Here is a 14,636-nt window from a genome sequence, read left to right as displayed (position 1 = left end):
CGGCTGGGCCGCTTGCTCCCCTTGGCCTGTGGCCACGGGGCTGAGGCCTCTTGTCTCCCAGCACGCACTAGCGGTGACTAAGAGGCAAGCGCACCCTGCTTACGACAGCCGATGGCTCCCGCCTCTGGCTCCAGACAGTCCTGGCCAGGCGTCCGCACCCACCCGGCCCCACAAGTCCCGCCTCCACTCTTCTCGGACAACTTGTGCTGTCTGGCGTCGCACATCAAGACCGTGAGCTCCAGCGGGCAGGCACTCGCCGGGCTCACTGCCGCCTCACCCACAGAGCAGACGCTCCGCGAGGGCGTGAGCCCTGACCCTCCCCGGGGCAGAGAGACTGCGCCCTGCCTGGGGGATCAGGCACGCCCCTCGCCCGCGCTCCCTTGGCACCATCCGCACACGCTCACACGGCCGCTCTGCCCCTACAGCTCTCTGGAAGGCGCCTGGGTCCCTCCTACTCCTGTGACGGAACTCAGGAGTCTAAGAACACGGGGAGTGCTTGACCTAGCAGGTCACGTGCCCTCAAAGGCCACGGCCGCAACCCCACCCTGTCCGTTACACCTGACCGCTCAACCATGTGACGATACTGTGGTCCAGACTCCAAGGAAACGTTACCTTTGCAGAGCTCGGTGAGCAGCAGGAACTCGGCCTGCCCCGTGTCCGACTCCTCCTTCCCTATGGATGCTGCAGAACAAAACTGGACAATATTGGGGTGGCCAGAAAGTTTTTTCTGCAGGTGTCTTGTTAAAGGAGAATGCGTAAGTCTGCACGTTTAAAAACAAATATACATGTGACATTAAGACACTAAAGTCAAAGTGTGGAATGAAATTACCTTACAGTCCCAGCACATCGGAGCAGAAAGACGGAGGGCAGTGGGGGGGAGGGGGGGGGTGGCGAGAAAGGCAGGCGGCAGGGAGGAGGGAACGGAGAGGGAAGGTGGGGGTGAAAACCGCCACCACGCTGGCCACACGCACCTGACCACGGGCCAGGCAGGACAGCAGACAGAGGGCACGTGCGGGTGCGGGAGGCCACGGGTGTGAATGAGCCCGCCAAACCTCTGCAAGGCGAAAGCCCGCAGGCTCACGGTACACAGAGCTTCGAGAGAGAAAAGAGAACACATTCTGACAGCAGAGGGCAAGAGCCCAGCTGAGGGAGAACATGTGCCAGAGCTGAGAGCCCGCAAGAGAAGCGCCACAGACCCACGAGCCGTGCACAGAAACCTGCCAGCCTGACTGCCGGGGGCCGGGTGAGGGACAGAGGGGCTGCTGACCAGGAGGGACACGGAGGCCCACTAGAACCAGGCCCAGCAAGGGTCCTGGCAAGAGCCGGAGCAGCGGGGCACGCCACGCTCACTAAGGGGAAGACGGAAGGGCGGAGAGCAGGAAACAAATCCTGCGTGAGCACGGAGACCTCCCGGGCCGCAAAGCTACTGAACCTCTGACTGTTACCCTGGGAGCGAAGGAGGAGGAAGGAAACCTTCTCCTACCAATACTCTACAGGCAGGTCCAGTGAAGGCGGAAGGCCAATTTTAGCGTGTCCGAAAGAGCAAGAGAGCGGCCCGGCGGCGGCGGGCGGCCACAACTCGACGCAGGCCTCCCCACGTGACCGCACGTGCTCTCGTCCCGGGAAAAGGATACCATGAAACAAACTTCCTGAATGATGGCTCTGTTCTTTTCCTCTTCGTTAGACAATAACCTCTGTATCGGGAAATAAACACAAAGATTAAGGAGTGTTTATCTTTCTATTCTACACCCAGGAGAATAAATGCAACGCATCTAAAAGCTTAACCTGCTTACCTGTATTTTAACATCTGGCCTGTGTAAAAATTTGACAGAAGGTTAAGACCCTTGAAAATGGTCTTTTATGACCCAAGGACACAAGAAAAATGAAAAATAGGAGGCTTTCTCCAAAGAGGCTACGGCAAAGTTAGAAAATCAAGGAAAATGGGAGAAGACGCCGGCAGAGAAGTGGGCCTCTGTTCCGAACCTGCAAAGTCAGGCAGCCCCTCAGCAGTAGCCCTGGCACCGGCACCTGCACGGCCCCAGCAGGCCCCCGCCCCCCAAGCTGTGGACACAGAGTTCACAGCAGTGACTTTCAACCCCCTGCTATCTGTGGAACCCTCCTTCTGGCAGTCGGCACTGAGGTCGCCCCTCGCCACAAAGTCGGAAGCCACAGCTTAAAGTGTTCTGCAGCTGCCGATGGCCTCACCCTCAGAGGGAAAAAACAGGACAGACTATTTAAAAAAAAAAAAGCAAACTAAATACTAGGGACGAATCTCCGGAAACTTAGAGATCTACTTAAAATGGCCCAAACCCCACACAAATGCCGCCCTCGTTACCTTCAAGGCGTACTCTCTGCCACTTCCCAGGTCTTGAGCCTCATACACAAACGCAAACCCTCCTGAAAATTAGAAAGACGTACAGGTCAGTTCAGTGCTCTGACTTCCCTTGACATTAAGCTTCAAAAATACGTTCGCTAGGTGAAATACAAACCGGGCTTGTGGCCAGCAATTTGCTGCAGAAACGACCCTCATTTATATGACGCTGTCTTTTAAATATCCCGCTTTGGGGACAGGAAGGAAATCAACACAGGAACAGAGATCAGTGGGGGAAAGAATGGAGAAAATCAACAACACCAAAGCTTCTGAAAGCCCACATTCTCTGAAAACAAGAAAATGAAACTGATAAATTCTAGATAAACTGATCACCGAGACAGTGAGAGCAAGAAAGGAAAAATTAACACAGGAGCAACTACCCCCAGAACAGAAGGCCAGCACTGCCTTAATGCCCCAAAACGACTTTAAAGCACATCCAATATCACATGAACACAAAAAGTCCTTTTTTTAAATGTTTATTTATTTGGGGGGTGGGGGGTAAATGAGCAGGAAGGGGCAGAGAAGGGGACAGAGAATCCAAAGTGGGCTCCGTGCTGACAGCGCAGAGCCCGACGTGGGGCTCGAACTCACAAACCAGGAGATCGTGACCTGAGCTAAAGTCAGAGGCTTAACCAACTGAGCCACCCAGACGTCCCAACAAATTTTTAATTCTGGGTAAAGTAAAATTTCAGCATATCAAACCCAACGATATATGAAGATAACACACTGCGACTAAGTAAGAGTTGATTAAACGTTTGAAAATCCCTGTAGTTCTCTTGTTTTTAGGTTTCATTTGCTTAGCTTCTTCTAGCTCCCCACGGTGGAAAATTACATCACGACACTAAGAGCTGTGAGCAGACACCCTACGATGCAGCAACTGCACTACAAGGTATTTATCCAAGGGATACAGGGATGCTGTTCCGAAGGGACACATGCACCCCCATGTTTATAGCAGCACTACCGACGATAGCCAAAGTATAGAAAGAGCCCAAGTGTCCATCGATGGATGAACGGATAAAGAAGATGTGGTGTACATATACGTATATATATATATATATATATGTATATGTATACATATGTATGTATACATACACACACACACACACAATGGAGCACTACTAGGCAATCAAAAAGAATGAAATCTTGCCATTTCCAACTACGTGGATGGAACGGGAGGGTATCGTGCTAAGTGAAATTAGTCAAAGAAGGACACAAATAGTGACGTCACTCATATGAGGACTTTAAGAGACAAAACAGATGAACATAAGGGAAGGGAAGCAAAAATCACATAAAAACACAGAGGGGAACAAAACAGAAGAGACTCATAAATATGGAGAACAAACTGAGACTTGCTGGAGGGGTTGTGGGTGGGGGGATGGGCTAAATGGGGGATGGGCATTAAGGAGGGCACTTGCTGGGATGAGCACTGGGTGTTATATGTAGGGGATGAATCACTGGAATCTACTCCTGAAATCAATGTCGCACTATACGCTAACTAACTTGGATGTCAGTTAAAAATTTTTTTTTAATTTTTTAAATAATAAAATAAGCAAAAGACATACAGAGACATTCCGCCCATGCAGGTGCACGGTCATCCTCCAGGAAGGTGCACCTGAAGGCACAATAAGGTATCAGTACACACCTGCTCGAATGATCAAATCAGAACACAGCACAAAACATTGGCAAGGCCACGGAGACACTGGGTGACTCTTGGTGGCCACAGACTCCACACGTTGAGCCCTAGCTCCCAGTAGGCAATTAAAGAAATGAGGTCATCATAGTGGGGCCCCGACCCAGCAGGACTGGGGTCTCTCTCCACCCACGTGCACAGACAAGGTGCCGTCTGCCGGCCAAGGGGGACAGGCTGCCCGGGAAACCAACGCTGCCAGTGCCGTGATCTGGGACAGGAGCCTCCGGAACTGAAAACACAAATTCTTGTCGTTTGTGCCTTGAAACTGTGCTGCTGTGCCATGGCGGCCTGAGCAGACTACCACACTCGTCTGCTGCTGGTCAGAAGTGTAAGAGGACACAGCCGCTCTGGAAACAGGCTGGCAGGTCTAGACAACAAGGTCTGCAGCTACCGCACAAGTCGGTCATCTGCACTCTTAGCCACTCACTCCAGAAAAATAAGAACCTGAACACAAGTGTTTACAGCATCTTTATTTCTAACAGCCAAAAACATCTGGAAACAACCCAGACGTCCTTCGGTGGGGGAACGGTTAAAGAGACGGAGCCACCCACACCACGAATACGCTTCACCAATAAAAATGAGATCGTGGACACAACCACCTGGGTGGATCTCCAGACGCTAATAGCGAAAAGGGCCAATTCCGAAAGGATACACACACAATGTCAAAACTGTAGAGACAGAGACCTGATTAGCGGCTCCCAGCGTTAAGAACATAGGTTTTAAGGGGATGGAAACTTCTGTGTTTTTGACTCTACTGATGTCAAGACGCTGGTCGAGACACTGACTAGTTTTTCAAGTTGTTACCACTGAGGGAAATGGGCGAAATATGCTGGTGCCATTTCCTAAAACTACAAATAAATAAACCCACACTTTTCTCAAAATTGAAAGTTTTCATAAAAATATTACTGCTGAATAAAACATCTCAAGAAACGAAAGGGCAGGCATTGCTAAGACGCTGCTGTATGCATTCATTCTGAGTATGTTCTGGAATTGGGAGACAGGCACAGGTACCTCAACTGTCAGGGCCAGACCCTTGCCCCTCAAAGGCAGGCTGGCCAGGGACAGCAGCGACCCCATCCATGGCTTCCCTCCTCCTCCCCACATGCGTGCACGCATGTCTGTTATATAAAATGCACGACTTGCATCTGGAATAAAAAGCTCCCACAACTCCTGCCCGATGGGAAATGGATAAGACTTAGGCATTTCACACACACACACACACACACACACACACACGCACACACAGATATGTGACTGGTTAACAAGCAGGAGAAAAGTGTTCACACTATCATCAGATAAATGTAAATCCCGTGCCAAGTAGACACCAGTGCACACACCTGAGGACACACACCAGTGCGTGCAGAGCTGAGGACGGGCACGCACACCCGAGGACGGGCACCAGCGCGCACACACCCGAGGACGGGCACCAGCGCGCGCACAGCCGAGGACGGGCACGCACACCCGAGGACACGCACCAGCGCGCTGAGGACGGGCACCAGCGCGCGCACCTGATGACGGGCACGCACATCCGAGGACAAGCACCAGCGCGCACACACCCGAGGACGGGCACCAGCTTGCACAGCCAAGGACGGGCACGCACACCCGAGGACACGCACCAGCCCGCGCACACCCGAGGACGGGCACCAGCGCGCACATCGAGAACAGACAGAAAGAACTGAAATGACGTTAAAGAACACTGGCGAGGGTGTGGAGACGGGAGCCCGGGGCCTGCCGGCCAGGGTGCAAATCGGCGCAGCCCTGCTGGAAAGCGTTAGCCGTGTGCACGTAAAGTTCATCCTACATCCAACCCATACCCAAAGATCCCCCTCCTGGGCACTTTACCTGAGAAAACACACTGCAGGCGAGTCAACAAACCTCAGAACCACACAGCTGGCCCAGAGGGGGCGCTCGAGGTGTGACGCCATGTGCATGACACTCTGGCAGGGGGGGGACTTGGAGCCAGTGGCTGGCTGGAGGCGGGGAAGGGGGCTGGGGGCCATGAGAGGCTTCCTGGGGTCACTCAGCTGTTCTCTCTCTCTTCAGGTGGTTGGCTACACGGGTGTAAGCCTTCACCAAAGCAGTTCCATTCTGTAGATTTTTCTGTATGCCGATAATTTAAGTGGTTAGTTAAAAGAAACATAGGCATAGGACATCGATGCATCATTCCAGAAGAGGAACCTGAGTAAGCTAATAAGCACCGAAAAACGCACCAACTCGTAAATCAGAGAAAGGCAAATCCACACAAGCCCACACGGTGTTTGCCCATCACCACGAGGATGGTGTGGGGACACTGGGGTGTGGCAGGCCTCCATGTAAGGTGGCGAACTGGCGGGGAAGACCGTGAGCACCAGGAAAAGATACGACGGCACGAGGAACAATCCGGGAGATTCACCACGTCTTGTCAGCACTGTTTCTAAGAAACACTTTCACAAAAGGAACAGAATCCTGTTACCCACGTCACATCCTCACATCGGCACCACACTTCTTCGGGGTACGTGACTATGCAGAAATGACCGTGCAGACGGCGGGAGTCCACAGAGAGGAAGAGGCCGAGCCATGGAGAGACAGACAGCAGCCTTTCCCAAGGCAACCTCCCCTCCCCCGGTGACCTTCGGGGAGGGTGACCTCCTCCCACAATAGCCCCCCCCCCGTGACCCCTCCACCATGACTTCCCCCCAAGGTGACCCCTCCCACGGTGACCGCCCCCATGATGTCCCACTCCAGCCACCTGCACCTCAACAGAAAGAAACTGGAGAAGTTACACACGCCTGCTGCTGCAGTTGCCCCAGGCACGGAGCAAAGGGCCTTGGCACTCGGCTCCCACCCTGGCTCCACAGCACCGCCCACTTCCATCAGCCTCAGACAGGTGCACTGCCCTTGCTTCCTTGACCTTGACGTCCTCCACGCCTCTCTCCCTTCAGGATGCACCCCACAGGCTGACCTGGGCCAACACGCAGGTGACCAGACACACTCGAGCAGATGCCAAGGAGGCCAGCCTCCCGGGGGCTCCCAGGCCCAAGTCCACCACTCACTGGCCAGCGGCTCTGGGAAGCTACTCCGGCCTTAGCTCAGCCACTGTCAGGCTCGCGGTCCACGTGAAGCACCAGGCACGGTGTCCACCAAATAGAGCTCCGTAAACAGTGTTACGCTGCTTACTATCATTTCACACTAGGTGTTCGTCACCACGGCTAAGGGGCTGATGACAAAGTCGCCAAGTCGCAGGTGAAGAGGGTGCGGCGAGGGGAGCTGGGAGAGGGCGACTGATCAGACGCAAAATCGGACGACACCACCCTGAATACTAGCATCAGTGCCCAAGCTCTCACGGCAAAGACCTGGCCCCTCTGTGCTCTCAGGTGTCTGGAGAGAGGGCCACTCAGCACCCCTCCCCGGGTGAGAGTAGCCGTGGTGGGCAATGGAGAAGATGACCTGGAAGAAGGCCACCAAGCCGCAGGGCTCGGGGATCAGGCACGCTTCCTACGTGAAAAGAGCGACGAGCGATAAATGAATGTGCTGTGACCACTGATCGTCTTTTGAGGTCAAGGAAAACGTCTTCTGCCGTGGACGCCTGTAGAGCGTGTCCTGCCCCAACAAGCGCTCCTCTCCCTCCATCACGCCAACCTCAGTGGTTCCTGACACCCCCAACCAAGAGTCCTGTCACACAGCCCCATGACCGTCCCTGTGCCCTGCCGGTCCCCACACCGGCTGCAGACAAGGAGGCAGAGGAGTGGAGGGCTCACGGTGAGCGCGCACTGTGCCCTCATGGCTTCTCAAGCCAGCACCGACCCCAGAGAACACAAGGGACCCATGTTAGGTTTATCAAAGACCACTGATACCACGCGTGGCACGCAGCGTTCCAGCAAACAGATGCTGACTGAAATTTCACGTAACATCCAACCAAACACACGTGACTAGTTACGCATAAATGGCGGGGCGGCTCTGTGGCCTGGTTTCATCTTCAGAAGAGAAGCCCATACACCACCTCGTGTACCTCACTAGCAGTGCAGCCAGAGTGAAGCAGTCACGGGAGAGGTGGGCTCACCTTGCGTGACAAAACCCTTGTCTTGGCTGTAGCCATCACCTCTGTTACCTCTCTTTTTTAAATTCAATTTTTAATTTTTAGAGACAGAGAGAAAGCAAAAAGAGGGTACGTGAGCAGGGGAGAGAGAGGGAGAGAGAGGGCGGGAGAGAGGGGGAAGAGGGGGGCAGGGGGGAGGGGGAGAGAGAGGGAGGGGGGAGAGAGAGGGAGGGAGGGAGGGAGAGAGGGGGGAGGGGGAGGGAGGGAGAGAGGGGAGGGAGACAATCTCAAGCAGGCTCCTCGCTCAGCACAGAGCCCAACACAGGGCTTGATCCCATGGCCCCTAGAGTCAAAATCAAGAGTTGGATGCTCAACCGACTGAGACACCCAGGTGCCCCGTTACCTCTTCTAACCGCAGGAAGCAAGCAAGAATGTGCAAAATCCAAAACAGGAGAACAGAAAGACTGTATTCTAGAATCTGCTTGGACTCAGCATCTCTGACGCGGGTGTCATTCCCACTAACTTGTTTTGTTGTTTTTTAAATGAAAACTTAAAACCAACTTTCGAAAGGTTAGGAAGCTATCTGGCTCCAAGTTCTGTCCACAACCCATTTCATATCACAGATGCAAAAAACAATGCTTCTTCCTAAACCATTGACAGCTAAATGTGATGTACCGTAAATTCACCTGGGGCAACACCTGACACGAACTGATATAGGGCTATTTAAAGACTTAATCCCCCACAGTGAGGATACTTATCTAAGTACAAACATCTGATTTGATTATTATTATTAAATACGTTCCCAACTCCTGTAGAAATATACAGGATATACAGGATGTCTACTATCTTCTGAACCCTAAATAATTCTAAAGTTGTCAACATCTGTACCCAAGGGACTGAGTTTGGAACTCCCCACGTTTACACAGGACAGCAAGAATTCCTGTGTTCCAAGGCTGATGTTTTACACGAAAGACTTGACACGAGTTTCTCAACATTTCAGTTCCGAAAGAGGCTTCACAACTTTAAAGGCTACACGCCAGCTGTTACGTGTATAAAGAGGAAATTTACAGCTCATAATTGTACTGGTTATGTTTATCTTCCGACTTGTCTAGATAGCAAAGGGAGTGCGTTCTTTTGCACAACCACATCGGCTGGTCCCATTTCCTTATTCTGCGTCCCGGTGTTAAACAACTTAAATGGTGACAGCTTCCTGCTCCACAAGACCCACCTCCCGGCTCTGATTACCCCTCCCCCTCCCCCACCCCCACCCCCAGGGCACACTCTCTCCCCTCTCACCTCAGTTTGGCCCTCTGGACCCCTCACCACTGCCTGTCCTGTCCCAACAATCCTCCAGGGCTGTGCGGTCCTGTCATTAGAGGGTGTGTCTAATTTTAAGTTCCAGGAGGCAAAAACCACCTACTGTCCACTATGGATTTCTTAAAAAACAAGACAATTGTCTGGTATTTTCAGAATAAATGAATTGACGTGAGGGAACTCTCATTCTAACAGGTACCACCCCTCAGAATGTTAATAGAGGTTCTGGCCTCACCTCTGAAGACCTTGGGTTGCTGTTTTTTTTGTTTGCTTTTTTTTTTTTTTTAACCAAATCACACCCAAAATCTGTTGCTTTTTTTACCCACGTGGAAAAACAGCGTGTGCTGATGCTGCAGCCAGAACATCCCCTCAGGCCTTTAGGAATAAGGTGAACGGTCAGCCGGTGTGGTTTCCTACCTCAAACTGAGCATAAACGGAAGCAGGGGTGGCCACGTGACAAGCTGAACCTGAGGTCCGGAGAGCTACCGGACAGGTCGGCTCTCCCGCCCTGTACCACTCCCTCGCCCCGTGTTAATTCAGGGAAATGCCGTTCTGTTTCAGTACCAGCCCCAAAGACAACTGTGTTTAGCCATTAAGCATCCCAGCTAGCAAAATGTGACATACCCCTGTGGGCGCCCCCGACAAAATGTAAGGAAAATCCAGAAGAGAGAATGGGATCACATCGACGTTGGCAATAGTCTCTGTGTGAGGAAGAGAAAGGACATCAGGAAGCTGGAAACAGCAGGCAGAAACAAAGATGACTAAAGAATGGCCCGGAAATCTCTCCGTGCCTGACGAGTCCAGCCTGCAAGGTTCCATACAGCTCACAACTGCTGGCATGCCCTAGTTTACACGGACTCACGAACAGAGATCAGGGCAAAGTGAAGCTCAGGTGGCAAGAGGAGGGAGCTAGGCTGTGGGTCACAGCACCGTCTACGCCAACATCCAAGGAAGTCAGGACTGCAGCCATCCTCACCGAGCTGCACGAGCACCCACGCCCAGGACCCTGAGAATCGAGGGGAGCTGGCCCGATGTCCGGAGATCCAGTGCTGTTCCACCGCCCCCCCCCCCCCGCCCAATGGCCCCAGATGTGAAGGGAAGGGCCATGACTCGTATGGGTTCCCTTCCTTCTGCCTCCGCTGTGGCCCCTCACCTGCTCACCACCCCCTCCCCGCTGCCACGGCCTTAACTCCGGCCGCAGGCCAGCCCCACACCTGCTCTGACTGCCACGCCTCCCACAAGGAAGTGCCCGGCCCTACGCCCGGCCTCACTCACCTTCGGCGGTCGCTCCGGGTCGGCCTCACCCTCTCCCCCCGCGGCGACCCTCCCCCATCCCCCGCCGCGCCGGGCCGACCCGCACCGGAATCAGCCTGACCCCGCCCCCTCCGGGCCGGCCCCGCGCCCGTCCGCCCCCACGCCGGCCCCCCCCCCCGGCGCCGGGCGCCCGCGCCCCCCGGCCCGGGCCTCACCCTCGGCCAGGACCCGCCGCACCCGCAGCCGCAGTTCGCCCAGCTCCACCGTCTGCCCCACGAAGTCGGTCTGGTCGCGGCCGGCAGCACCGCCCAGAGAGCCCGGGCCCGCCAGGAAGTCCAGCGCAGACTGCAGCAGCGACATGGCTACGGCCCCGCGGCGGGCGCCGGAGCGGGGAGCTCGGGGTGCAGCTGCGTCCGGGTCCGCTCAGCAACCGCCGGCCCCGAACCGCACCATCTTCCGCCCCGACGCCGTGACGTAGGCCCGCGGGGGGCGCGTCGCGGCCCGGAAAGACGCCAGCGCCTCACTTCCGCCGCGCCGGGCGTCGGCGCGCGCGCGGAGCGCTGGTGGCAGAGCGCGCCTGCGCGGCGCCGCGGGTCTCGTGAGGGGCCCGGCGACCGTCCGGCTCGGGCGCCTCGCCGACCGGAGCGCAGACGCGCGTGACAGTGGCCGCGGCGACCGAGCGCAGGTAGTCCGGCTGCGGGCCCGGGCCCTGACGGTTCCCCACTCCCACGCGGTCGTTTCTGCGGAGGCTGCTTCTCCGGGCGCCCTGGCTTGAGTGAGCGCGGCCGCCCCCTGGGTGGCCAGTCCCGTGGGGGTGCGCGGCGCGCGCGAGGGGCTTGCGGGCCGCGGGCGGGTGTCGGGGAACGCTCGAGCGACGTTTCGTTCTGCCTCTTGGAGGTGGAAATCTCCCGCGGCGTGTCGTGAGTACGATTGCGAGCCCCGGGCACGGTCCCGGCTTGCCGTGGCGGGGAGTCCACAGTAAGTGCCTTTTTTTAAAAAAGTGAGGTGGTTGCTACCAGAAGACTGAAAAACTTAAGTTAAACACACACACACACACACACACACACACGCAACAGTTTGCCAGCTTCTGTAGGAAAATCCTGTCTGGCAGCCTTGGACCCAGACCCCGAGTGTCACCACTCACCCAGAGCTGCCCCCTGAGGTAAGACACCAGCGTTTGCCTGGCCCGCTTGGCTCTTTGTGTCACCTGGCTGGTTCGTGGAGGCGTTGAAGGTTGCAGCCCCCTCTGTGTTCATCGTCAGCCTGGAAGCCGCGTCTCAGTTCTCTGCGATTTCAAGTTACTAAAATTGTGTTTCCAGACCAACGGGGCTCGGGGGCTTAGTTCACACCGTGCCGGCCTGTACGTAGTGGCTTATTTTTTTTTTTTATTTTTTTTTAATGTTTATTTTTGAGACAGAGACAGAGCATGAGCAGGGAAGGGGCAGAGAGAGAGAGAGACACACACACACAGAATGTGAAGCAGGCTCCAGGCTCTGAGCTGTCAGCACAGAGCCCGACGCAGGGCTCGAACTCACGAACTGTGAGATCACGACCTGAGCCGAAGTTGGCCGCTTAACCGACTGAGCCACCCAGGCGCCCCTGTGGTGGCTTATTTTAACGCTCCTGCGGGACCTCGGACAAGAAGGCACCACATGGTCACTCCCCACCCTGCGGCCTGTTTCTGGGCACGGGAAACATGCCCGACGGTATCGTTACTTGGCCAAGGCCGACGGGTGTTGCCGTTAGGATTCCACCCACGTCGTGGCTTTTCCACCCAGGGCGTTTGTCTGGTGGCGGATCGCGAGGGTCGGGCTCAGGAAAGCAGCCTCGCGAGGGACAGGTGCTGGGACGTCCTCCGCTCGTCGCTGGCAGTTGGCGGTCTTAAGAGCTGAAGGGAGCGGAGCCGTAGGCAGGCAGAAAGGTGTTAGAACATTCAGAGCACAGACCAGCCTGTGGGCAAGGAGCCGCCAGGGACGCGGGGAGAAGACCGCAGGCAGGAGCGATGTGTCATGGGAGTCACGGAAAGACGTCTCCAGGGGCAAAAAGCCATTTAAAAGTCAAATCGAAAAACACAAGATTTCCACCGGGTTTAGCAACGATGAGGTGATCTTGGTGATGGTGTCAGGAATGGCTTCGGTGGACTGTTGGGGTGGAAGCTGCAGGTCACAATAGGTGCAGGAAAAAAGAAACGAGAGAGGTGAAGAGGGGTGGAGAGTGGAGGCGACTCCAGAAGTGGGGGTGGGGGGCCTTCAGATGGGAGACCCTCGAGCTGCTGGAAGCTGGCGGGAGGGAGCCAGCGGAGGAAGTTTGCTGGTGCAGAGGAAGGGGAATAATGAAGAAAGCCTCCAGAAGGTAGAAGGGGAAGGACGTCCAGAACATAGGGCCGTAAGAAGACACTTTGCATTGTGGACACAGGTGACGGCGTAGGTGATAAACGCTACGTGTTTGTCGCAAGTGAAGGGATTCTCTGATGGCTTCTGTTCTCACTGAACGAGGAAGACTGAACGCCTACGGAAAAGGAGAAGGGAGGTGAGAGAGCTGAGGTTTGAGCAGCGTGGAAAAGATCCAACAGAGCTGCTGGGGTAACCCTAGGACACAAGTCACTGGAAAGCTGAGAGTTTGAGGGTTCCTTTGAATTTGGAGGCCATGAGTTGATCCTCACGTGACCTAGGATCAGGTGGAGATTTCTAGATGATGGAATTGCCCTGGAGACCACCATTTGCTCAGACTGGTTATTTCGGGAATTCTTGCAGAGCACCTTGATACACTGACACTGCACAGGCACTGTAGTAACAACAGTTAACCTGTCTCCACGCCACGCTTCCTTCCTGGGCTCTTAGGCACCTGTCGCTCCACATCTCCCCTCATACCCGTGTCTAAAACTGAATTTATGTCTTCATCTGCAAGCCTATTTCTCTGTAGATTTCACAACAAAGAATACTGTCCGAAATCAAGAGGATCATTTCATGGGGCTCCTGGGTGTCTCAGTCAGTTGAGCGTCCGACTTTGGCTCAGGTCAGGGTCTTACGGTTTGTGGGTTTGAGTCCCGCGTCGGGCTCTGTGCTGACAGCTCAGAGCCTGGAGCCTGCTTCCGATTCTGTGTCTCCCTCTCTCTCGGCCCCCTCCCCCACTCACTCTCTGTCTCTCTCTCTCAAAAATAAACATTAAAAAAAGAACTCTTTTGGGGCTCCTGGGTGGCTCAGTCGGTTGAGCATCCGACTTCAGCTCAGGTCATGATCTCACGGTTTGTTGAGTTCAGGCCCCTCCTCAAGCTCGCTGCTGTCAGCTTGTCAGCACAGAGCCCGCTTTGGATCCTCTGTCCCCCTCTCTCTGCCCCTTCCCTGCTTGCGCTGTCCCAGACTAAATAAATGTTAAGAAAAAAAAAACTCTTTAAAAAAAGAGGATCGTGTCATAATGATGAACTGGTACATTCATCAAAAAGACATAATAACCCTAAACAGTTTTGCATCTAATAATAAAACTTTAAAATACATGAAGCAAAACCAGGTTTTTTTTTTTTTTAACAAAACCCAACTGTAAATTTAAGTTGTAGATGGTAGCTGGCGATTTCAATACCCTTATCTTAATAAATGATAGAACAAGTACCAGAAAATCACCAAGGATATAGTTGAATGATACCATCAGCCAACTTGACCTAATGGACATTTGTAGAACACTTTACACAATACCAGCAAAATATACATTTTCAAGTGTATATGTGAAGAACATTTACCAAGATGGATAATATTCTGGGCTACAAAACAAGTATGTTCTGGGGCACCTGGGTGGCTCAGTCGGTTGAGCATCTGACTTCAGCTCAGGTCATGATCTCACAGTTTGTGAGTTCAAGCCTCACATCGGGCTCGCTGCTGTCAGCCTGTCAGCTCAGAGCCCACTTCAGATCCTCTGTCCCCGCCCTCCACTTGTACTCTCCTCCAAAATACTTTAAAAAAGAAATTATGTTCTATGACCACAATGAAATTAAGTTAGAC

The 14,636-nt window shown here is 54.2% G+C and overlaps 1 protein-coding gene across 6 annotated transcripts in view; it reads right to left on the bottom strand.

Annotated features, from left to right (window-relative positions):
- Positions 1-11,110, bottom strand: part of GAK (cyclin G associated kinase) — a 53,067-nt gene extending 41,957 nt beyond the window's left edge. For 2 of the 6 annotated variants that reach the window (XM_030314409.1, XM_030314410.1), the window contains exons 1-4: positions 10,860-11,110; positions 2,336-2,397; positions 1,635-1,694; positions 613-727 (exon numbers count right to left, since the gene is read on the bottom strand). In XM_030314409.1, coding sequence (XP_030170269.1) covers positions 613-727; positions 1,635-1,694; positions 2,336-2,397; positions 10,860-11,004 — 382 coding nt within the window. In that variant the 5' untranslated portion in view covers positions 11,005-11,110. Of the gene's footprint in view, positions 1-612; positions 762-971; positions 1,459-1,634; positions 1,695-2,335; positions 2,398-5,903; positions 5,919-10,014; positions 10,092-10,859 lie in introns of those variants that run through there. The other 4 variants (XM_030314413.1, XM_030314412.1, XM_030314414.1 and 1 more) reach the window with 4 other exon arrangements.
- Positions 11,111-14,636: the final 3,526 nt, after the last annotated feature.

Source organism: Lynx canadensis, chromosome B1, assembly GCF_007474595.2.
Source record: "Lynx canadensis isolate LIC74 chromosome B1, mLynCan4.pri.v2, whole genome shotgun sequence".
NCBI lineage: Eukaryota > Metazoa > Chordata > Mammalia > Carnivora > Felidae > Lynx > Lynx canadensis.
The sequence above is the reverse complement of the archived record's forward strand: the minus strand, read 5'-3'. Positions and strand labels throughout refer to the sequence as shown.